We start from the raw sequence: 25,701 nt of genomic DNA on the forward strand, positions 1-25,701 counted from the left end.
TATTGTAATTTATGCATTGAAAGTAGGAGCACTGCTACAGTATTAAAATGAGAGACAACTGAAATCTCTCATTTAATATATATATATAAATAATATTTTTTTTTGTTGTAAAATGTAATTTTTAAAATATAATTATGTGAAAATAAAAAAGTTCGGGTAAACCGGTCGTGTTTGGATCAACCTGTAAATATATGTGTTGTTCATGTCCACATTGCGTTCATGTCAAATTTTTAGTTCGGCTTGGGTTCAACCCACAGACAGGAACTGTTATGTGGTCTGAACCATTTCTCTAAATGCACAGTGTATTTGTCTATGAATTATTGGTATTTATCATGATTGGTGACTTTTGTATATTTATATTATTTGCATACCTAAGTAAAAGCCCGTAATGTCGTAATACCTTGGATTGTATAAATGAAAATTGTGGTTATTAGAGTATTTGGATTCACATGATAACATTCCGCATGACTTCTTATATTGGTTCTAGAAAGCGCGGTGCAAATTGGTCAAAATCAGGGTTTGTAGGTGGTATGTAAGCGATAAAAACCAATTGAATGAAGAACATTCAAGTCACATATCCTTTGTTTTCTAATCATTAATATTATATATATATATATATATATATATATATATATATATATATATATATATATATTTTTACGAGAACTGATGTTTGGTAAGTAGTTGGACGGGTAACCAATTTTTTGTATGGACTTTGTTTTACGGAGTTATAATTGACTACTACTATTTTATAGGTCTAGAGTGTTTAGAATTAGATAAAACTCGCATATGTATTCAAATGAAATTAATATATAGGTTCTAAATGAAACATTGTTAAATAGAATTTATATTTATTTACTATAAATTATTATTTAATTTCTTGGTATCCAGCCCCGTATAATACACGATTTTGTAACATAGTATTAGTTAAGGAGTTAATTGCATTAGGTAGGAAAAAAAAATGTAAATACCAACTTTTGGTTTTAAAACACAACAAAGTCAAATATTAGTTAAGGGATTAATTGTGGTCATTTCTTAACTCAATAAAAGAGTAAAGCCAAGTCAAAATTGTGTTGGTGCTTGAGAAGAAGATACGAAATCACCAAGAAAGAGGGATTCTTTATCACAAGTCACAACTCAAGCTTCATTAATTAATATTCTTCTTCGCTGATCAGAATTATTCTTTCGTAATTCCTTTTCCTACACCTAAATGTCGGAGCTTGACTACTGACCATTGACATGAGACTCAACTGACCGACAACTACCGGTGCCTCTCTCTCAGGTATGTGTGTTTTGTCTCTTTTTCAACTTAATATTACACTTTGAAAAACAACTGAAAGGGCACGTATTAATTATTATATTTTATCAGATCATATATAATAATTTGTTATGGAAGAGTTTAATCACCTCAGAATTCAATTGGAAGATGTTATATTGGCAACAGACACTTTTGCACCCAACAAACGTATTGGGAGTGGCGGGTTTGGGTCGGTGTACAAAGGAGAACCCTCTCGCCCGGATGGACTTGTGACGGTAGCTTGTAAGCGCTTGAATCCTAGATTCGGGCAAGGGCATGTTGAGTTTTTGAAAGAGATTGTGATGCTTTCCAAATACAAACATGAAAATTTGGTCTCTCTCCTACACTTTTGCATTGAGAGCGAGGAGAGGATTCTCGTGTACGAGTATGCATCTCGTGGGAGCCTTGATGCCTATCTAAGTGACCCTAGTCTTACCTGGATTCAGCGTCTCAAGATATGCATCGGAGTTGCTCGAGCACTAAACTATCTTCATGATCCCGCGGACACCCACCAAAGAATACTCCATCGAGACATTAAAAGTGCCAACATCCTTTTGGATGAGGAATGGAATGCCAAGGTTTCGGATTTTGGCCTATCAAAAATTGGCCCCGCTAACCAACCTCAAACATACCCTATTTCAAATGCAGTCGGTACACCTGGATATTGTGACCCGTTGTACTGGGAGACAGGTATTCTATCAAAAGAGTCTGATGTGTACTCTTTTGGAGTTGTGTTGTTTGAAGTTATGTGTGGGAGATTTCGTTGCGAATATCGTGATGGTAGTTTACTTGGAATTTTAGTGCCTAAGTGGGAAAAATGTTATGAAGAAAAAAGACTAGATGACATAATTTTTCCTGGTATAAAGGAACATATGGAACCTGATTCTTTGAACACGTTCTCAACCATCGCTTATCAATGTTTAAAGAGAGCTCGTAAAGAACGACCAACAATGGGGGAGATCGTGCAAAAACTTGAGATTGCACTTGAACAACAAGTACTTGTTCTTACCATTTTATTAAATGTGTCATATTACAAGTCTGTAGCTGATTAATATGTTGACACATAATTGATTCAAAGTAAAAAACTAATATTGTGGCAGGAGGTTTTTGATAATGGGGAAAAGTTTGAAAGAATGCGGGGGAATGCAGATCTTGCTGTATCTCCTCTGTCCTACAAAACCGAAAGCATGAAGTCTGTTGATATGGTGGAAGACTTGAAGGTGCCAGACTCAGAGTATGAGGTAATATTACGTTATTGCCTTTCATGGCTACATGTTTTCTTGAAATCTGACCGGTTATATGATGTATCTTTTGTAGGTTAATACTGGACTACCTTCTCCATATAGTCTTGATATCAGTGCTTTGCAGGTATGATGACACACTTCAACCTCTCAATGGTTCATATTAAGAACCTTGAAATAAAATTGTTAAAATACCGTTGTCGCAGATAATAAGAAATGATGATCTTGAAGAATTAAAGGAGCTTGGTTCTGGTACATTAGGAACGGTTTACTATGGAAAATGGAGGGGAACTGATGTGGCAATTAAGCGAATTAAAAAGAGTTTTTTTGCAGGTCAATCATCCGAGCAAGAGAGATTGGTTAGTTAGTTACTTATATATTTCTTTCATTAATCTATGTAATTTTGGTAACTTAGGGTTTATGATTTGATTGCAGACAAATGAATTCTGGCAGGAAGCTGTCATCCTGTCAAAGAAAGCTTCACCATCCAAATGTTGTGGCATTTTATGGTGTGGTACTAGACGGACCTGGTGGGACAGTAGCAACTGTCACTGAGTTTGTGATTGATGGTTCACTAAGACGTGTTTTACTTCGCAAAGATAGGTATTTTAGTTATTATTATTATTATTAGTATTATTTTCTAAGACATACATATTGCATATTTTTTATAATTAAGTCTTTATTATGTGATTGGCAGGCCTTTGGATCAACGAAAGACACTTTTAATTGCTATGGATGCAGCTTCTGCGATGGAATATTTACATTCTAAGAACATTGTGCATTTCGATGTTACTTGTGACAGTTTATTGGTCAATATGAAGGATCGTTCACGCCCTATATGCAAGGTTAAAATATCACCAACTATGCATTTTGACATGTTAACAATATATTTACTGTTTTTTTCCAATTATTTATTTTATATGCAGGTTGGTGGTTTTGGGCTATCAAAGATCAAGCGAAATACTTTGGTTTCAGGTGAAGTTAGGGGGGGAGCTTTGCCCTAGATGGCTCCAGAGTTACTTAATGGCAGTGATAATAAAGTTTCTGAAAAGGTGTGTATAATTAAAATTATAAAGTTACAAATATAAAGTTACAAAAGAATTCTTTGTTTTAGATCACTTGCCTCTCTCTCTCTCTCTCTCTGCATTCTCAGTTCACATTTATTTTTATGCAGACGAGACGAGATGAGTAAGCAATCTCACTCTCTTCTCTCATTTACACCTTCAACATTCAGATAACCACTATATACACCAACCTCTAATTGCATTACATACACCTCTTTCTTCATACTCAGATCTGCTGCTGATCATAACCCTACGTTGATAGGTTGCCAACAAGAGGATTTGCTGTCATAGGCAAAAGCAACGAGTGTCTTCAAGATGTACAACAGCTATAGCATACTGCATACTTATTGTGATTTGTGAAATAGATTTAAAAGATATCTATTTTGGTGGTTAATACGTGTTGCACGCCAGGTGTTCGACGAAATTACGACTTACGTTCGGATAAATTAAAGGTTGTTTACTTGCATTTGGGTGCTTAATTTTGAGTTGGAGTTCTACCCTATTTGCTTTATTTTGGAGTTATACCTTCCTCCTCTTATGCCTTAGCGGTTGTTGTGGGTGCTAGATGGGGGTGAGCAACCCTTAGTTGCTCCCCTCCTTCGAGTTTGAGGGGTTTGGTCTTTGATTCTTGCTCTAACTCATCTTGAGTCGGGGTCCTTAGGGGTCCGTTGTCTTTTGTGATTTGTTTGGTTTCTGTTCTCGTGTGTACATGGCTACCATAAAAAGAATTCGAAACGTAAATACAGGAGGGCTTGGTCCTAGCTCCACTTACGGTTTAAGGCCATGCCCCTTTAAGCATTTCCACGAGTGTAAGGATGGTAGACCTGGGTCCTCGGGGTTTTTCCGCCTACTTGAGCACATGCAAAGTACCCATTTCAAAACGGATACTCGGAAGAACCTTTTAAAAGATGCTATATCCAAGGATTTGGACCTTTTTATAGATGTTGGGGAAGCCCTTCGGGCGGGGGATAAATGGTCATGTGGGAACTGCATGACGTTGCATGCCGTTAGCAGGGGGTGCAAGCATGCTGATGGTGTCTATTTTTTTCTGTGGATTCTGGAGAGGCTGGAGAATTCATCGTTGGGATCCAGAAACCTAATTATGTGTCTGTGGATAGGGACCCAGGTCCATCTGTAGGAGTGGTTGGGGATGTATCCCTTTTGGAACGGGTTTTCTCCCTTTCCATTCAAACGGTTAAGAGCATCCCCCCAAGTTGTCGTTTGGCGTTTGCTCAGACTTTGGCATGCGCTTTACGCAAGGTAGTGGATTCACCAGGCTCGATTGAGAATTGGGTCAAATTACTATTTTTTCCGCGTTGTACTTTAAGGGTGGTGAAACCTTCCACTAGGCAGGAACGTAGGTCAGGGAATCGAAAGTCTTTGCAATGTAGTAGCATTCGGCAAGCACTTGCGGTGTGGAAAGATGGATCTGGTTTTGCTAACTTGGTTCTTTCTCTCTTTGATAACGTGGGGGAAGCACTTTTTTTAAAAGAGAGGTGGGAGGGGAGGAGGGTTTTGAAAACAGCCTCAACATTAAACAATATCTCAGGAAAGTCAGGGATAGTCATTTCACAGCTGCAGTCAAAGTATTATGCTCAAGTGGGGTTGCCCCTCTCGGAGATTCAACCATGAAAGCCCTCATTGATAAACACCCAGTGGTGCCGCCTCCGTCCTTGCCTTCTAGCTCTGTCACCCTGCCTACTCTCTCTGTGGATGGGGACTGTGTGCTTAGATGTATCCGTTCATTTCCTTAAGGGACCTCATGCGGGAGGGACGGGATGCGGGCGCAACACTTGTTGGACGCTCTTAGTGGTGAGGGATCAGTGACTTCCATGGGTCTGCTCTCAGCCATCACTAAAGTCATCAACTTATGGCTTGGGGTCTGTGCCCCAAGGTGCTCGCTGAGTTTATTGCTTCGGCCCCCCTTACCCCTTTATTAAAGTCGGATAATGGAATTCGGCCCATTGTTGTGGGGGCTATCTAGCGTAGGTTGGTTTCTAAAGTGGCTATGAAGATGGTGGGGAAGGAAATGACTCAGTATTTAGGGGACTTTCAGTTTGGGGTAGGGACCCCTAATGGGGCAGAGGCGGTGCTTCACAGCGCGAACCGGTTTCTTAACTCCTTTCACGCGGACGGTTCTTTAGCTATGCTTACCGTGGACTTCTCGAACGCCTTCAATATGGTCGACCGCACAGCCCTTCTCTGGGAGGTTCATCATCATTGCCAGTCTATCTATCTATGGGTCCAGTTCCTTTATACCCAGCCGGCTAGGTTGTATGTTGGTGATGACTGTATAGGGGCTACTACTAGGGTTCAGCAAGGAGACCCCCTTGGGCCCCTCCTCTTTGCCTTAGCATCACACCCTCTTGTTCTCCGGGTACAAAATGACTGTAACCTCCCATTTCATGCTTGGTACTTGGATGATGAGACTATTATTGGTGGTGCCAACGAAGTCGCTAAAGCCCTAGACATTATCAGCTCGGAAGGGCCATCATTAGGGCTGCAACTTAATATTAAGAAAACCGAGGTTTTTTGGCCAGCATGTAATGGGGTTAAAGTCAAAGATGGGTTTTTCCCTAGTGGGATTGGTAGACCAGAGAGAGGGGTAAAGCTCCTTGGAGGGGCTGTTAGTCGAGATCCCTACTTTATTAAGGAGTTGGCGAGGCGGAGAGCATCTCGTGCGGTTGATCTTATGAAACTCTTACCTTGCCTTAGGGATCCCCAGATCGAACTCCTCCTGCTTAGGTCTTGCATGGGGGTTGCTAAGTTGCTTTTTGGGTTACGAACATGCCACCCCCATATGATGGATGGTGTGGTGTCCTGTTTTGATAAGGGGCTTCGAGAAGCCATCGAAGACATAGTTGTATGTGGAGGCCCGTTCTTTGGTGATCTTCAGTGGCGACTTGCATCTTTACCGATGCGCTTGGGGGGTTTAGGCCTTCTTTCGGCTCATGATGTTGGGGTTTACGCTTTTGTAGCGTCGAGGGCTCAGTCTTGGAAGCTACAGAATCACATCTTAAGGAATAGTGGAGTTGTCGACCTGGACTCAGACTACGTGCAGGCCCTGGAACGCCTAAATGGCGCTCTCCCAGACTTTGATTGGCGGTTTCTCTAATAAGGACACCGCCCCACCAAAGCCTCAAAAAACTTTGGCGAATGCCCTTTTTGGCAAAATCGCTTAGAGCCTGGGAGAAGTTTTTGAATTGTCCCCCGACAGAAGGCGGTTATTGAATGCTTACAAGGTCCTCATGCCCAAGATTTTCTGACCGTTATCCCGACTGATGGCTTAGGCCAAAGCATGTCTGCGGTCGAGTATAGGGCCATTCTTAAGTACCATTTGATGGTCCCAATGTACCCAGAAGACGAAACATGTGCGATATGCCGTAAGGCTTGCCTGGATAAATTCGGAGAGCATGCGGTTTATTGCAAGGAGATGCGTGGGTTCAAATACCGACATGATTGGGTGCGGGACGTTCTTTGGGACATCTTAAGGCGAGCTGGGATATCAGCTAAAAAGGAAGCCCCGTAAACTTCCTTACAGACCCCACGGAAGGGAGATCCACTCTACGACCGGCAGATTTGCTCGTCTTTGGTTGGGCTGGGGGAAAACATGCTTGTGTTGACCTCACAGGGGTATCTCCTTTAGCTGGTTTGAGGGATAATGGGTTTGTAGCTGGGCATGCAATGAAAAGGGCTGAAACGAAGAAGGTGGAGAAACATGCTAAAGCCTGCGAAGAGAACCAACATGTTTTTGTCCCTCTGGCTTTTGATACCTTTGGCTCCTTGGCACCAGAAGCTATCCATTTCCTAACCAGGGTCCAACGGGTTGTGCATAGCAATGTGTCGACTCCAAAGGGGCAGGGGTATGTCTTTAGCAGGTTAGGGTTTGCAATTCAGAAAGGGGTGGCGGCGCAGCTTGTTGCCCGCCTACCTGCTATGTTGATGTAATATCTATGTTTCTACCATGAAATGAAATTAAGATAATGTTAGTTTTCGTTACAGGTTGATGTGTTCTCTTTTGGAATTGTGTTATGGGAGATCCTGACTGGTGAGGAGCCATATGCTAACATGCACTATGGTGCCATTATAGGCTGGGTTTCAATTAGCTATTATTTATTTTTATATTCGTTTTGTTAATGGGCGTTATTTGCAGGAGCCTTTGTTAGCAACACTTTGAGACCTGAGATTCCGAAAGATTGTGACGGTGAATGGAGAAGGCTAATGGAGCAATGTTGGGCACCTGACCCTATGGTTAGGCCATCTTTCACTGAAATAACCAGCCGGCTACGTTTCATGTCAAGCATCAAACCGAAGGCAGTCATGGCCACACAGGATCTTAGCTAAATATAAAAGTACATAATAGATGTTAAATTTTGGCACAAGTACATAAAAGTACATGTGAGATAAAATTGTATTATTTTGAAACGTATTTTTAAGATTTGTGTAATGTGAAGATGATTTTGTTTGTTTGGTGTATATATGGAGGGTAGATCTGTGTTTATACAAATCCAATCCCATCCCATCCCATCTCACTCCCACTCTTCTAATAAAAGAGAATAAATATGGATACATGGCATCTCCGGGGTAGATTTGATTCTCACTATCAAATTCCCGCCCAAACCATTTCTCTTCTTATTGCTCGATAACCTGATTTGGATCCATAATCTTACTATTTCGCATCTTGTTTAATTCAAAAAATAAAAACATTTCCCTGATTTTCATCCTAGGTTTTAATTCCATCATCTCCCACCTTCGACATTATATAATATAATTATCAAACTAGAATACGAGCTGAATTTGTGGATGTAAGGGGGCCCACCCGACTGACCTGCACTATAAAATGACCCGTCCGGCTCGTACTAAATAAGCTATAATAGAGAAGAAGCTTGATCCACCAGCAACACAATACCCAGTCAAACAATAATTTTACCCAAGATCCCAAGAACTAAAGGGCAACTACCAAAGATGTGATTACTCAACTCATGCCAAAGATTGCAAACCGGACAAAGAACCGTATGCAACATCTGGAATTTGGAATAATACTAATAAATAAAGTTTTATTTATATTTTAGCATGGACTTTAGTAACTGGCTTAATGACATATGTTGGGTTGTTAAGGGTGGGCTTGAGAGAAATGGGCTCAAGGTCAATGAACTATGGTATATAAAACCATTTTCTTAAACCCTAAACCCTTACACATCCATAAACCATAAATTATCTACACTTCAAGATCTTACACGTTCCTCCTCCCACTTTCGGATTCAAGCTAAGGAATTGGACAGTAACTTTAATCCTAATGTTATAACCAAAAGACAGCTGTAACTTTATTATTTGTAGGAACAAGTTGGAATAGAAATGATGAAATCTAATGACAAAGCTCAATCGTACTATGCATACTTTGGGGCAATGCTAATTGCTAAGCATCAACCATGTGCAGGTATCAATGTTTTGATAACTTTTAACTTGTTTGGATATTTTTCTTTTTCAACTAATCAGAACCGAATGTTGATTCTTTTAGTTGTGTTAGATATCCATACTAAATGTTGGAGACTTGCCAAACGTTAGTTCAATCACCGCTTGACTAAGTAACAGTCACTACGTTAAGGGATAATTTGGAGTATGTTTGAGGTTTGTCCAAAATGAGAGATATAAGGAGAAAGTTCGAATGGAGTTCAAATAGATAGCGGTGTATTATAACTCTTTGATTAATTTTTATTGGTTAGCAAGTTAGCTTAGTATCTAAAGTGGGTTAGGGCCATTGTAGTTTTTTTTTTGTCTTGATTAATAATAGTTCGAGCAGGTTGCTTCAATAACTATGAAGTTCATATTTGGTTGTCAAATGCTTGATCATACTTAGAAAGGTCGTTTTTAAATATATTTATAGTTAACTTCTACACATTGGTTCAATATCTCTGTTGCATCTAAAACAATTAAGTTTAACGCTTTCATGTTTCAAATTGATGCAGGTTTTTCAATGTACAATTTCTGTGCATGGAACCCAGCCTATAATACTTGCCTACATCGATTTAAGTTGAGCATCGGCCAAAGTTTTAATTATTAAAATCCAATATCCAATTCTAAAAATGACGATTAAGGATTGACCCAGTTATCTTCTTAATTGTCTAACACTCATTTTGTTTTAAATTTTAATCAAGTCTTATTATATTATTTAAAAAGATATATATATATATATATATATATATATATATATATATATATATATTAAAAGACTATCTAGAAGCTTTTGTCAACTAAATATTAAAAAAATGATTATAAAAATACATATAATAATCTTTTAATTAAACGTGTTTGATGCTAGATTGTCGCTATCTAGTCAAAAACAATTAAATCAAGTTCCTAATCACCAAAGCAAGCTAGGGTAATAGGTGTCGAACACGAGGAGTATGTGGTCAATGTAATCGTGCATACAAGTTCTAGTATTATGAAGTATGAATGGCAGTGCTGATCACACAAGCAAATAAGATTGAATTTTAATACTGATTAAACACTTCAACAAATTCAAGCAATTAACAAAAGCAAATCACACCCGAGGTTCAAGAATGCACACAAACAGTAATCTCATGCAACCTAACAGATTAACTATTACTGATTAACACAGACTGACTAACGAGCTAAACCTTGGGCACCAATAATCGCTAACACACGGCACTGGTTATCAAACAATCCCTACCGGTGTGACTCAACTAAGGGCAATTGCATCTTTATTGAATTCAACTTGTCAAAACATTCCTATTAGCAATAATTATAGCAACCGATAAACTAATCGTTCTGATCAACGTAAACCTAAACCGACTGAATGCACAGCAATACTAAATATCAATACTCATAGATTAATCAAATAAGAGTTACAAAGTATTTCGTTCTTAATACTTAAGAAACTGAAAATGATACAAACTCTACATCCCGGGTATGATTCGAAAAGACTAGCCGAGCATCGTCATCGATAGATCTTCAATTATGATGAGGAAGGCCATCAGGATTGGTCAAGATATGATTGGTAGCCCTGGAATTCACCCAAAATCGCCTAATAGTTGCTGAAAGTCGTAATAATGGATTAGGGTTCGTAAAATCGAAGATACAGGTCAAAAACTGTTTTTCACGTTTTTAAGACCATCACGTATAAGAAGACCGCATATTTGGATTCCTCTCGTCGAGAAACCCAAAATTCATATATTATGGGTCCCGTAATGCTCGTTTTACTTTTTGGTCGTGTTTTGTCGACCCATCTTGTTCAGTTTTAGCATAGGCTTATGATTTCTCATCCATACTATTCCCGAATCCTTGTAACACTTCCCAAGACATCATATCATGCTCCGGTCTTCCCGAGATATCATTCGATGCTCGTACGAGTCTCCAATTTATCATCTTTAACGATCAATGACCTGAAATACAAAAGCGCGTATGAAGTACCAAAGTTATAACAATATACTCAATAAAACTACATAACTAATACACTAACATATATACAAAATACCCGACCATAAGTGTTGCAATTTTTTTATGCGGTCTCACTCAAGTCCTTTTATAAACAACTTTAACATAACTAGATGTTGCCTCGGCGCGTTGCGTCGGTGTTTAATTTTGAATGCATTTTTTTCTTGACCTAGGTTTGCTTCTTTGTTTTGTAAAGGATTAGATGTGCATATAACGACAACATTTTCTAGTACCTATTACATATTTTAAAGCTAATTACATGTATTGTTTTAATTACATAACCTACGCAATGCAATGCGTATTTAAAAGACGTCCATTTCACTTAGTAGTTGCTGCCTGCCTTTTTCCTCTTGATTGTTAATTCTAAGTTCCTTGCATTTTGAAGGCTTATAACTACTTCTTTACATTTAAAAGGAATTACAAAGTTGAATTTTGTAAAACGGTTGCTGGTTGTTTTAGTCTGGATATCTAGACTTCTTGGCTTCGCTCACACCTGCATTTTTTCCAATTGTGGTTTTGAAATGTGTAAAACAATAATGTTGGTATTATGTATGTATTTGGTTTGTATGCATTTATCTTCAAAGCGCAGTCCAATTTTAGCTCCTGTTTTGTGTGGGCATGCTTTCATGTTTGTCTCTAGTGGTGGTGAATAATTGTCTTTCCTTGGTGAACACATATTTGACGCATTAGCAGAAGTCTCTCCTATACTATTAGATGCCTTGCAATAAAAGACCTACTTTTGCAAGGTGTTTGCCTAGGAAGCATTAATATGTCTTGTAAACAAACAAAATAAATCAAGACAATGCAGGAGAGGCTGAATAATGCACCAAACAAACATAATACAAATAATAAACCACAACAACAAAAAAAAAAAAAAAAAAAAAAAAAAAAAACACAAATGGCAAATAAAACATTTATACATGTTTCAGTTAACTTATATGTTGCAAATATATTTCTTTTACACAAAATAAACACGACGTTGGAAAATGAAGGTAAATGAGACACCCAAATTATAGAATGGTTATACATGAGATGAAAATGAGAAACACAGAGTGAACACAGGCTAAGAAATCATGGAAATCCAACCTAAATGAGACATCAAAATTAGTTGCATAAACACAAACGTCACCTAATAAAACAACCAATACAGCGAAAGAAACCCGCAAGTCTCACCCAATAAAACAATAATCGGAAAAACAATTAACAATCAAAGGTACACCAAGCTACATTAACAATTGTAGGTTAAATTGAAACCAGAGGTGGCCAATTTTGGGTTGGAACGAGTCATGGGTCGAAATGGATTTGAGTCAGAATGGGTTAGGGTCAGAACGGGTCACCTAAAAAAATGGTTATTTTGGTTTGGGTCGAAACAAGTTAGAGTCAGAACGGTTTCGAATTTTTTTTTTAAACAAGTAAAACGGCAGAAACATTTTAGTTTTTTTAGATTTTTTGTTTTTTATTTATATTTTGAGTTATGATTTTTTTTTCTGAGCGATTTTCTATTTAGATAATAAAACCACTTAAAAAATATTCAATAATAATAATAATAAAATCATAATTTAAAATATAAAGCATAAACAAAAAAAAGACTAAAATGTTTCCTTCGTTGCCCCATTCCATTAAAAACAACCACTGAGAAATCGAATTGACACAGAAAAATCGACAAAAATGAAGCAAAAAGCTAAAACTGAAACAAATCAATCTAAATTGAAAAAATCGTTCAAAACGAAACTAAAAAACTTGAAATCAAACAAAAACGGACAAAAACAAAACAAAAAATAAAAAACGAGTCCAGAATCTACCAAAAAGAAACAAAAGAAACCAAAACTCAACCCGTCCCGTGTGAAAACTCGTGTTGGCTTGAAACATGAACCGGACTCATTCCAATCTGAAACTCGTTTCGTGTCGAAACATGTCTGTCTTGTGCGAAAGCATGTTCCAATCCGAAACTTGGCACATATCCTTAGGATACTAAGTACTAACCCACATCGACCCATTTCTTCGAATTTTTCGATCCATTTTGACCCGAAAATAACAAGACGTAGTTTAAAATGAACCATTTTGACCTATTTAGTTAAAATCTCTAACCCAAATCAAATCATTTAATTTTTAAACAACCCAAATTGACCAATTTGAAATGGTTTGGGTCAAGATTGCCGCCACCCCTGGATGAAATAGTTAATTGGAGAAAAACGTGAGGTTTGCAGGTAAGCGAATGGCGGTTACGCGTCGGCGTTGAAACATTGGTGTCATCTACGGTGAAGGGAAACGTGTAGGTCCCAAAACGACCACTGAGTGGTTTTGCTCTCGATAAACGTGTTAAGACGGGTGCGGTAAATCAAATGACCGAACATAAATAAGATAAAGATAAAATAAATGAACGGTCTCGTTGTCGGTTAAATATTGATAACATTGAGCAATGACCGACCCCACCCAATGTGACATTCGTCAATTTTGGGATAACTTATTTGTTTAATTTAACTATAAACCGACCAAAATTGTAACCCAGATCTTTTGCTAATATAAAATAATGGGTTTTTATGTTATATAATCATTTCACACTTGTCGGATTTCGAAAACACCTTTTACGGCTTTTAAAACGCTGCTAAAACGCTTAAAACGCCTCAAAACGAACTGCAGGGACTAAAGCTGCCAAACAACCAAACCTGACCCCCCCCCCCCTAGCACGCGATGCGCGGCCAGGGAGGCCAGGCTGGTCGCGCGGTGCCTCCTCGTAGCTGCAGATCATGTGTCAAATTTTGTTGTTTTTTTGTATTATTTGACTTGTTTAACCAATCAAAATACATGCAAGTCTTGATATAAAACATGGAAATAAACTTTAACCATAACCCTATATAAATAAGCTTATCTTCTTCATTTCAACCGTGTTTATTTTCTCTCCCAAACAAAGAACACAACTTCATCTCTTCAAGGTTTCTTAATAATCAAACAAGAACCATTCTTTAATTTTGTTTTGTTACTTAGTAATTGAAGCTTGTGGTACAACTATATATAATATGCACCCCTTGTTTACCTTCGGCTTTCACCTTCTCCGGCCTTGGTCGGTTGAGGTGATACGCTACAAGGCAAGGCTACATGGAGGACTCATTATAGTCCTTGATTATACTATATTTCATTTAATGCTTACTAGTCTTGTTTAAAGTATAAGTAGTTTAGTTTCCAATTCATGTTAAATGAGTTCCATGGTATTGGGTATGAAGTCACTAGCCTCGGATTTATCCCGAGTTGAGAACCGAACCAAAACCGAACTCTTGTTTACTAGTTTTGTTTTAAATAGTTAAATAAACATGTTTATGTAAGATTTGAATATTATAATTTCTAAAATCGTTTTTATAGTTCTATGGTGTTTGGGTATGTGGCACCCATCCTCGGTATTATTCCGAGTCAAGGACCGAACCAAAACCGAACTAAACCGAATTCACTCGCTTAAGACACACAAGTGTGTTTTGGGCCATCGAAACTCATCTTTTTCTTCAAGAACGTATTTTAAACCAATTTTAAATTATTTTCTTAACATACTTGGTATGTCGGAATCCAACTTGATCTTATAACAAGTTTGAACTGGTAGAACCAAATACTCGCTTAACGGACGTTAAGGTTCTTCACAATAGAACTATATACTTGGTTAAGTCTTTTGATTTTTATTGAGTTATCTCATAACACTTATCCCTTTGGAAAGTTGACTTTGAGTGTGGTAAATTATCAAGACTCGAATCGACAATCCGAACACTCGATTAAAACCTCGTGTTGGTATTTATATAAAAGGATCTTGCAATAGTGCATTATAACCAATATTGTTACTTAACATATGTTGAGTAATATTAATAAATGGAATACCAAGACCTGGTTTCGGGTAAACTTATTTTTCAAGAAACATTTCCTTAATTTCTCAAATATTTATATTTTAAGCCCTAAAGTTTATTTATTTACTTTACTTGTCATATATTGTACTTTAAACCTTTTCAAGACTACCTACTAACTTAAGACCCATTTAATCTAGGCCTTGCTCATTAAACCGATCTCCGATCTTTCACGAATCAATCTTTCAAGTTATTTAGTTAACGTGAGTACTTTTTCATCCCCCGTTTTCCATCTTACGTTTTGGGGGTGACATTGCATACTTATTCAAACTCAAATGATTTATACTTGTGTCTCAAACCACAAACTCTTTAGTATATGATACTTAAATAAATGCTTGATTTGGTGTTATATGCTTTACATGATTACATGCTATATGTTAATTGCTTTAGGCGGGTTGGCCTCTACTAAACTATTAAGTATGATCATACGCACCCCTAACTACTTTTGCCTCGTGCTAGTAGCATATGGCAACTATTATCCGAGTATATTTGGTTGTTACCATATAGAAAGGTGTCTCAAACTATTTACTATTTGCATATCTAAATTGTTGTTATTATTTATTGTTCCATATACGTGTTGTGGATTTCTTCTATTATATACTTATTGTTCAAAACTATGAAAATTACTCACCAACATTCGTGTTAACAAAGTTTATTTTATGCAATGTTACAGGTTTATTACTTGGTTGATTTGGGGACTTGAAGAACTATTATCTTGTGACCGTTTAGGTTATTAGATATAAATGAACAATTTATATGTTTGACTATTAATTCAGTTATTTGTATGAACAAGTTTGTTATTTGGTTGATGTAATGAAATGAATGAGTTGTTTAAATATTGTCACTTTAATAGTGTCTTGTGTTCATGGCAATCCGTTGCAGCCCGGCATGTTCCACCGCCTTTGATCGGGGTGTGACACCTTGGGTGGGTGATTTACACACTTGAAACACACACATACATAATACATAAGACTTCAATATATAGTAAAAGCTAAACATTCTAGAAGCCTTATCCCGTTGAAGCTAAACGCGTGTTCCCGGAGCTCTCGTTTCATGTTTGGTTCTGCTCACCGACATTAATAATTATCTTGACCAAAATATATAATGGGTTTCGTCATTTGATATCGCAAGTCACTAAAATTGGTCTTACAATCACCCCCTTTGGCTTGTGATATCAAAACATCGTCGAACCGTGTCTCGCATCTTCATGAATCATCCCGATAAAGCCGAAGCCTCTTCAATCACCCCCTAAAGGTATGGTCCACCTAATACATTCATGAAGGAGTTATCGCTTCTTTATCCATCTCGGATCTTCAAACAGTATAGGTTCAGAAGAACTATTAGGGATAGCGATCAAATGAACAAAGCTTGTTATTTCCTTTTAAGTCCAAATCTGTATCCAATTTGTTCAAAGTTTCTCAACTTCTCGAATGCCTCGAAAATAACATAGAAATAACATAAGATTCGACCCGAATATCAAGAGCAAAGTTGAATCATAAGATTCGACCCGCTCTGATACCAAAGTGTAGGTCCCAAAACGACCATCGAACTGTTTTGCTCTCGATAAACGTGTCGAGACGGGTGCGGTAAATCAAACGACCGAACATAAATAAGATAAAGATAAAATAAAGGAACGATCTCGTTGTCGGTTAAATATTGATAATATTGAGCAAGGACCGACCCCACCCAAGGTGAGCTCCCCTTGGGTGGGTGATTTACACACTTGAAACACACATACATATACATAAGACTTCAATATATATTAAAAGCTAAATATTCTAGAAGCCTTATCCCGTTGAAGCTAAACGCGTGTTCCCAAAGCTCTCGTTTCGTGTTTGGTTTTGCTCGCCGACATTAATAATTATCTTGACCAAAATATATAACGGGCTTCGTCATTTGATATCACAAGTCACTAAAATTGGCCTTACAGAACGAAATTCTGGGCCGTTATTTTCCTGTCTTCGAACGTAGTCCATTGCTTGATAAGTCTCCCATCAATTGCAACATGAAATTACAAAAATATTTCATTTTTCTATAGCAGTTAGGTTTCCTTTAACATACTGTATAATAATGCATATAATTTTTTTAAATGACTAGAAGCTTTTGTCAACTAAATATTAAAAAAAAATAGTTATAAAAATACTGATATAGTCTTATAATTAAACGTCTTGCAATTTTTTTTATACAGTCTCACTCAAGTCCTCTTATTATATACAACTTTAAAATATTGATATATTGGCATTCTCAACATTAAATTAAATATCCTCAATATGAAATGAAATAGGTCTATTTAGGAGGCAGTCAACACGCGATTTTATTAATTAATCAGAAAGAAGAAAGAAAAATACAAAGTAGGGTATAAGAGCAGGACATGAACAATATACTAGTAATTATGAGCAGACTTTTTGTGGTCGAAGAAAGAGATGTGATTCCTAGTCCAGTATATATAATAATAATAGCTCTTCTAATATAATGCTCATTCAAGTTCTACTTTTTTATGTTCTATTAATTATTTCATCCGCATAAATATTTCTTCCATGGAAGAGTTTGATCACCTCAAAATTCAATTAAAAGATGTTATATTGGCAACCAACAGTTTTGCAAAGGACAACCGAATCGGGGGCGGAGGGTTCGGATGGGTGTACAAAGGCGAACTCTCCTACCCGGAGGGACGCATAACGGTTGCATGCAAGCGTTTAGACCCTAAATCCTGGCAAGGGCATGTTGAGTTTATGAAAGAGATCCAGATGCTTTCCATGTACAAACATGAAAATTTGGTCTCTCTCCTACACTTTTGCATTGAGAGCGAGGAGAGGATTCTCGTGTACGAGTATGCATCTCGTGGGAGCCTTGATGCCTATCTAAGTGACCCTAGTCTTAACTGGATTCAGCGTCTCAAGATATGCATCGGAGTTGCTCGAGCACTAAACTATCTTCATGATCCCGCGGACACCCACCAAAGAATACTCCATCGAGACATTAAAAGTGCCAACATCCTTTTGGATGAGGAATGGAATGCCAAGGTTTCGGATTTTGGCCTATCAAAAATTGGCCCCGCTAACCAACCTCAAACATACCTTATTTCAAATGCAGTCGGTACACCTGGATATTGTGACCCGTTGTACTTGGAGACAGGTATTCTATCAAAAGAGTCTGATGTGTACTCTTTTGGAGTTGTGTTGTTTGAAGTTATGTGTGGGAGATTTTGTTGCGAATATCGTGATGGTAGTTTACTTGGCATTTTAGTGCCTAAGTGGGAAAAATGTTATAAAAAAAAAAGACTAGATGACATAATTTTTCCTGGTATAAAGGAACATATGGAACCTGATTCTTTGAACACGTTCTCAACCATCGCTTATCAATGTTTAAAGAGAGCTCGTAAAGAACGACCAACAATGGGGGAGATCGTGCAAAAACTTGAGATGGCACTAGAAAAACAAGTAGGTATTTTCTTTATTATTGTTGGAAGTCTAGATGTGATTGTTTTGTAACATTTGAAATATATCCTTGCGTACAGGAGCTTTTTGAAGATATTGGAAAGAGGCTGAACTTTGAAGGAATGCGAAGGATTGCAGACGATCTTGGTGTGTCTCCTCAATCCTACGTAACCCAAACTCAACTTCTTATGGTTTTCATGAAAGGAGTGCGTTCTGGCGATGGTCAAACGGTAATTGCTCCTATAATTTAACACGATCTTATTAATTTCCGTTTGTTAAACTACTACCGTCAGTAGTTTTTGTATTTAAAATTTGTTGTAGATTTTAGTAAATATGTGCTTTCTTAATTTGAACCAAAGCTTTGTTGACAGGTGTTTTCAGTTAATAAGAAGGGACAACACTGTGAACTTATATGCGCCTCGAAATGTATATCTGCATCTGACATCGTCGGACCACTGTGGATCAGAAATGCACTGCTTATTCCAGCAGCAGAAGCAGAAGCAGCAGCAGCAGCAAAAAGAACACGTGTAGTTTCAAGGTTAGTTTCTTCATACCTAATTGATTTCCGTGTTCTTATATATATATACATGGGGAAGTTTTGCTTTTAATTTTATTATTCAATCTAACTTTAATGCGTGCAGATTTCATTACATGATCAGATATTACATGTATGCAACTCAAGAGTTTAGACTAAAAGTCAAGACTTGTTTCTTGTTGCCAAATGTCACATACACTATAAACCTTCTCTACGGCGCAGCTGATAGGCAATTTAGAAAGAATTTACCATTCAAATATAAACTGCAAACTATGAGTGGATATTGGGCATCATGTGCTGCACATCACGGGGAAGACGGATGGCGAAGGACCGAACTGTTACAGTTTACTAGCACCAAAAATGAACATTATTTTGACATTCAGTTCTCGAATGAATTGTATGGAAATTGTAGACAGGACATGGTCATTTTCATCGAAGGCGTTGAGTTTTGTCCTGTAGACTCTGTATGTAAACATATTTGTTTGTTTGTTTGTTTACTTACTTCATTTCCAACTAACTTTACTTTTCAATAACTGTAATTGGATTCTAATATTATAGGGAAATGAAGAAAATAAAGTGGATTTGCATACCGTAGATGACTCAGACATTGATTGGGGCGAAATTCTCGAATTGTCAAATGATATTGAGGAGTCGATGAGTATACATTTAGCCTACTTTCGTCTTCGCACAGGGATCTACATTAATGATTCGCAACAGGTATAATGCACAATTGCATATGTTCTTTAATTGAAGTGGCTATGACACTTAATGATTGATTACTCATAAGAGACACTTTATTTGGTTGATAAATCAGTGGCTTTCTCTCAGTAAGAATTTAAAGAAACGTCTTATGCTACCTGCTCGAGCAGTTTCTCGAAAAAGAAAATTATATATCAAGGAATCTTTCAAAAAGAGAAAGATATGTATGGAAGGCACTGCCAGGATCAAGGTTATAATATCTCTCTGTTTCTCATCATTTTTCTTGCTAGAGTATCATCACTCCACTTCTTGCTAGAGTGTCATCACTCCACTTACAAGATATAACTTGTTTACCATCTTGCAGATTTCAGGAGGTGGCCGAGTCTTGTGATGGTGATTATTTAACTATCGATTTTGAAAACATACCCCTTTATCTGACACCCAAAACATTTTACGCATGCTACCTCGTGTTCAAACTACCTGAAAATGCTTCAATGTTTGTGGGTGTGGTAGTAACATGTTTCGAGTCATATGTAGGAAGGCTGCCTCATATGCCGAGACCAAGAGAAGATTACCTCTATTTAGTTACTCCTCCGCATACCCCAATTATACAATTAAGCCCCGATGAAGAACCATCAAGAACGCGTAAAATAAAAGGTCATCCAAAACTTCGAAAGGATGGTTGGATGGAAATTCAACTGTGGATCTTTGATACCACTTTCCATTTCCACAAGGAAGGTTATTTGAGGAGTTTGAATGGATGGAACTTTACCGGCATTCTTGTGCAAGGCATCGAGTTCAGGCCTGCTAAATATTATTAGATTATCACCACTGACGTGCTCTATACATGATATTAATATGATTAACATTGTGGTTTTTTTTACTGTTACGTAAGAAACAAGTTGTTGGAAAATAAGGGATGTTATGTCAATAGACTATAGTTGGACGGTCTGATTGTATTTGTTCCAATCGAGCCTGTATCTTTTCCTTTTATCCAAATGTTGAATAAAAAACGTCTCGTTCTCTCTAAAATTTCTTCTTCTCTCTCTATTAGGATCGTATCAGATAACAAGAAAGCCGAACATACAGCACCTAATATGAAACATGAGAACCTTGTAGGGAGAGTGCATTCAACTAAAACTAAAAGTTTAATGCTAACGCATACCAATGAATCATGCAATTGATTGATTTATCATGTAAACGTCATAATATAACCTATCTTTTGTTACAACACTTTTAAAACCCAAAATAAATAAACCTTACCAAGTGAACCATTTTTCCAATTCTTATGAACCAACTGATTATATAAAAGTCCACCACCTACCTCATCTAGTATGGTCGAAACTTCCTTGCAGCCCTCATTTGTTGTATTCTTTTCTTGTCCTGCTCAAATTTGCTTTGCAGCATCATGATCTCTGCAATGATTCAAAAACATTTTAACATAATATTGCCAACAATGAAAGTAAACTTTTGTATTTATTAAATTAAAAACATGATAAAAGAAACTGAATGAACATACCGTTCCTTTGTGCCTCCCTTTTCTGAAAACTATAAAAATTGATGCCCACTTGTTTGTCTTTCTTTTTAGACATTTTGTCCATTACAGCTGCCTGAGCAACAGAGCCAACAGTTGTACCACTTTCAGCATCGGTTGTTTTCTTTCTACCCTTGAAATGAGTAACAACAGTCCATCCACCTTCTGTTGCTTCCTCTAACCGTTCTTTTTTTTCCTGAAATTTCTTAAAACTTTTAACTTTCTTTTCTAGTCACACTTAGTATTCACAAACTTCAGAGTAAACTGATATTACCTTCTCCTTTAGTGCCCAGTAATCGACCAGGAAATCATTGATATTTTCCATCAGAACCTCTGCCCCGGGTCGAGCTCTATGGTATTTAGTAATCCATCCTGTCAACATCAATAAAACCACCTTAATTAAGATTAACTTATTACAATTTGCCCTTTTGTTATAAGGACTTTATGCAGTTTGTTTATCATTATCAAACATACCCTGTGATAAACTAAACATTTAGGCATGTACACGAACCGACGTGAACAGTTTAGTGGAAAGTCCATTTATTTAATAAACAAACGAACATGAAAAAAAAGTTGTTCATTTAGTTTAACGCACGAGCATGACTACATAAGCACATGTCTTGCTTCTTCATTTATGTGATTTTATGTTCATTCATTTAAATTCGTTTATGCTCATTCATTTGCGTTCATTCATGTTTGTTTAAGTTCGTTCGTTAATATTGCATTTGAATTTTTAAGCCCGTTACAATTTAATGTAGTTTTAAAACTTTGTAGGCCCAATATATTTTTGTTCCCGTTTACTTTTAACTGGTCTTAGCTCAGTTACGTACTAACGTTCGTTCATACACGTTCGTTTTGTTCATTCGTTTACATCATAGTTATCAAAAGCGCTCGCCTGGTGCGCCTAGGCGCAATTTTCAGGCGAGACGCAACCATACCGCCTTGCACCGTTAAAGGCGTTTTCCTGGTAGGTTTCCGGCCAAAAATGACTTTTCGGTGACTTTTCCGGCCAAATTCCTGCCACTTTCCAGCGAACTTCTGCAAATTATTGCCATATTTTGCCTGGGACAGATCTGTGGTTGCATCACCGGAGAGCAGAAGTTGAAGAAGAGAGAAAGAAGATGAGAAAACAAAAGAGGAGAGAAAGAAGATGAGAAAACAAAAGACAAGACTTTGGCTTAAAAGCTTATGTTTTGCAGAAAAAGCTGCATAAAGGACTGTTTCAACTGTTTCCACAGTTAACAAAATTCATATTTTTTTCAAATATTTTAAATTATTGTGGCAAGCACACAATAATATATGTTATTATTTCTTTTTACACAGATTATTTTAAAAGATATAATTTATTTTTAAAACTAGTCAAGATGATTATATATTAGTTTTATAAATATATATAGAGTAATATAAATTTTATATACTTACAAGATATATTTATAAATTTTTTCAATGCATATATATATATATATTTCATTAAATGTGCTTTTTTTTCTTGGGCCCTCGCTTTTTTTGCGCCTTGCGCCTAGGCCCCAGGCAAGGCCTATGCGCCTTGAGTGCGCCTAACGCCTTTGATAACTATGGTTTACATTCATGAACCGTTCATTTATACTGTTAATGAAAGGACATAAACAAACAAGAAAATGTTCACGTTCTTAACAAATAAACACAAACAATAAAATCTTGTTCGTTTAATTGTTTGTGTTCAACTATTTGCTCGGTAAACAAACACGAACATGCTCCGTTCATGTGTTCAGTTCGTTTACAGGCCTATGAAAATTTAAATATACATAGTCGTTAATCTCATCTAGTTGTCAAAATACTTACTTTTCATTCCCGTTGTCTCATCCTCATCCCCTGAAGAAATTTGATACACGTCGTCATCATCGTCAAGTAAAGTAGCTTCATTTTTTAATTGAGACACACTCTTTGATTTACCTACAAGAATGCATAGGCTTCTATTTATTAACAAGATATTAGATTATTAAAAAAATGCAAATGTAAAAAAAACCTTTTAGTCAAAGTTTGTAACTGCATACCACTTTGTTGATTAGAATCATCTCTAGCTTCATTAGCATGTGAAATATGTTCATGAGTACCAACCTTCTTTCTATTTTCTTTGACTTTTTTCTTTTTCTTCAATTTGTTCCTTTTTTTGTCACTCGTTTCAGCACTGTTTTTACCCTCATTAACATCGTTTCGAGTAGTGGAGACAACGATTTCAGGTGTTTCTACTTCAGGTGGCTCCGTGGTTCTTTTCTTTTTTCTAGAAATCTTTTTCATTTTCTTGTCAGAATTTGCACCATCCGGATTATCTGCTCATAGTTGAAGATATTATGCTACTAATTACCTACTATTATAATTTATAATAACAGTATAGTTGTTTTATTAATGACTTAATTTTCAATGTCCTTAGAAACAATATAAAATGAATAATGTAAAATAATTGAAATCAATGCAGTCAATAACTACCAATGATCATGACAAAAAAGTAACTTTCATGTAGAATTTTCACATGGAGAACTTATAAACATAATATGTTTAAGAAAACTAATTTTGCAATTTTCATTTTTGATCAGGAGTGTGAGTGCTTACCACTTTGTTGATTAGAATGATCTTCATCTTCATTAGATTGTGAAGCATATTCACGAACACCGCCTTTACTATTTTCTTTATCACTTTTCTTTTTCTTCGACTTGTTTCTTTTTCTGTCACTCGCTTCAGCACTGTTTTTGCCCTCGTTGACATCATCTGGCCTAGCAGAAACAAAATTTTCAACTGTTTCAGCTTCAGGTAGCTCTGTACCTTTTCCTTTCTTGTTTCTTGCAATTTTTTTCATTTTCTTGTCAGAATTTGCACCAGCTACACTATCTGCTAAAAGTAGAAGACATTACGCAATCAATTACATATCAGGTTCTCAATAACACACGGGAGACTTTTCAGCACAACCGAAAGCCATTTCTGGCTGAAAGAAATGGGCTTAAATATAGTTAATGGCAAAATATGATAACAAAATGCTAAAATATCCATGTAGATACTCTCATACATCATCAACAAATTCAAATAAATTCTCTAATTCTGATGCTAATACTTGGCTCATTAGATTATCAGTCAACTTCCTCAGCTTCTTCAAAGGTGAGTAAATAAAACCACTTTTGACCCAAATTGAACAACAATAATCTTCTATCTTCTATACCTAATAAATAAGTAAACGTCTGTGCCACATGTCACAATTTTGTGAATTCGTGTAGCGCTATGCAGTGTTGCTGCGTGCCACAATTATCCAAGATTTTAGAATAATCATAAAATGTTTCAAAGCATAGTCACCATAGAGAAAACATTAGCATTTGACTGAGCTTAAAATAGTCAACACTAAAACAGAGTCAGAGTTGGAGTCGGTTTCTTTTGACTGAACTCATTAAATTCAATGCTCACATGCAACTTTGATAATCGGTACATGTTGCACAATTATGTGAGTTGAAGATTCTTTTTCCCATTTCTCTTATTGAACCTTCTTAGTAATTATTGTACAAAATCATGAAATATTAAAGTAAATACAGTAAGTTATACAAACTATCTGAGTTTAAATATAATAAACTATTAGTTAGCAACTTAACGGTAATTCCTAAATCTTCATTACTAACTATTTAACATTTCCTTTGCCCAATACACGGGTGGTTTCTAACCTAGTCACACATCTAGCACCAATAATAACAAAGAAAACAGTAACTTCAGCTAAACATTTCACATATAAATTAAGCTTAAATAAGCAATACATCAAAATTGATTAAAACTAAAGATGATAATAATAATAATAAATAAATAAATTACCAGTGGTCTTCGGTGCTTTCTTCTTCCTCTTGCCGGAACCACCAATTCCTTCACCCTGCAATCGGCAGGTTCAAAAACAGATCAATAATCATTCGTTATGAGTTTAACAATAACAATTACACGTCTATGCAAACTATTGATGACGAATTTACCATTTGCGTAGACGAGAAGAAGAAGAAGCAAAACCCTAGGGTTTACTGGATTCCCAAAGGAAGACGATATGCACAAGTTAATGACGAGTTAAAAGGAGCTGGGCTTTATATTGGGCTGAAAAGCCCAAACTCTATTGTTGACCTACAAACTTACAAAGTATGTGTTTTTCTTCTTTTTTTTAATAATTCAGAATATAATATATACTTTCATAGTCAGGTTAATATATTATTCTATCAACAATATTAAGAAAAATGTCCATGATTTTTTTCTTCTTTTACTTTCATGGTGGTAAGGTAACGTTTTAATTTTGAATACTTTTAAGTCATATGATTGGAACAACATTTCCACTTTGTAATATTTTCTCTCTTTTAAGTTGCTTCTCATCTCCTATCGTGGTCATCATCTCCTGTCGCCGGGTTTTATTTCAGAACCCTTGATGACTATCGGGTTCATTTATATTATAAACCATCTCAACAATTTAAGATTTGGCTCATTACAGTTTTGAGTAACAACAAACCCAACTTGGAGGTTGAGTGTGCCTGCCAGACTAGTCTATTAATGGTTTAAAAGTTCAGTTTTG

At 36.5% G+C, this 25,701-nt stretch overlaps 2 protein-coding genes across 3 annotated transcripts; one reads left to right on the top strand and one right to left on the bottom strand.

Annotated features, from left to right (window-relative positions):
* Positions 1-930: 930 nt before the first annotated feature.
* Positions 931-8,756, top strand: LOC143621500 (receptor-like protein kinase HERK 1). 2 transcript variants are annotated; one of them, XM_077092907.1, is made up of 8 exons: positions 931-2,292; positions 2,398-2,538; positions 2,615-2,665; positions 2,745-3,141; positions 3,236-3,383; positions 3,465-3,645; positions 7,593-7,650; positions 7,756-8,756. In XM_077092907.1, the coding sequence occupies exons 1-4, from the start codon at positions 1,390-1,392 to the stop codon at positions 2,904-2,906; spliced, it is 1,257 nt and encodes a 418-aa protein (XP_076949022.1). In that variant the 5' UTR covers positions 931-1,389; the 3' UTR covers positions 2,907-3,141; positions 3,236-3,383; positions 3,465-3,645; positions 7,593-7,650; positions 7,756-8,756. The 2 variants fall into 2 exon arrangements, with proteins under 2 accessions (XP_076949022.1, XP_076949021.1); XM_077092906.1 differs by having other exon boundaries at positions 3,465-3,590; positions 7,605-7,650.
* Positions 8,757-20,753: 11,997 nt separating this feature from the next.
* Positions 20,754-25,038, bottom strand: LOC143621446 (uncharacterized). The gene is made up of 7 exons (XM_077092867.1): positions 24,969-25,038; positions 23,733-24,011; positions 23,177-23,452; positions 22,965-23,075; positions 21,418-21,515; positions 21,129-21,339; positions 20,754-21,024 (listed from the first exon to the last, which is right to left on the bottom strand). Exons 2-7 carry the CDS (start codon positions 23,974-23,976, stop codon positions 20,939-20,941), a joined length of 1,026 nt encoding a protein of 341 aa, XP_076948982.1. The 5' UTR covers positions 23,977-24,011; positions 24,969-25,038; the 3' UTR covers positions 20,754-20,938.
* Between the last annotated feature and the right edge of the window lie 663 nt (positions 25,039-25,701).

The sequence above is a fragment of the Bidens hawaiensis genome, unplaced genomic scaffold (assembly GCF_021521415.1).
Source record: "Bidens hawaiensis isolate Kalapana, Puna unplaced genomic scaffold, B.hawaiensis_p1.1 tig00002866_1, whole genome shotgun sequence".
Lineage (NCBI taxonomy): Eukaryota > Viridiplantae > Streptophyta > Magnoliopsida > Asterales > Asteraceae > Bidens > Bidens hawaiensis.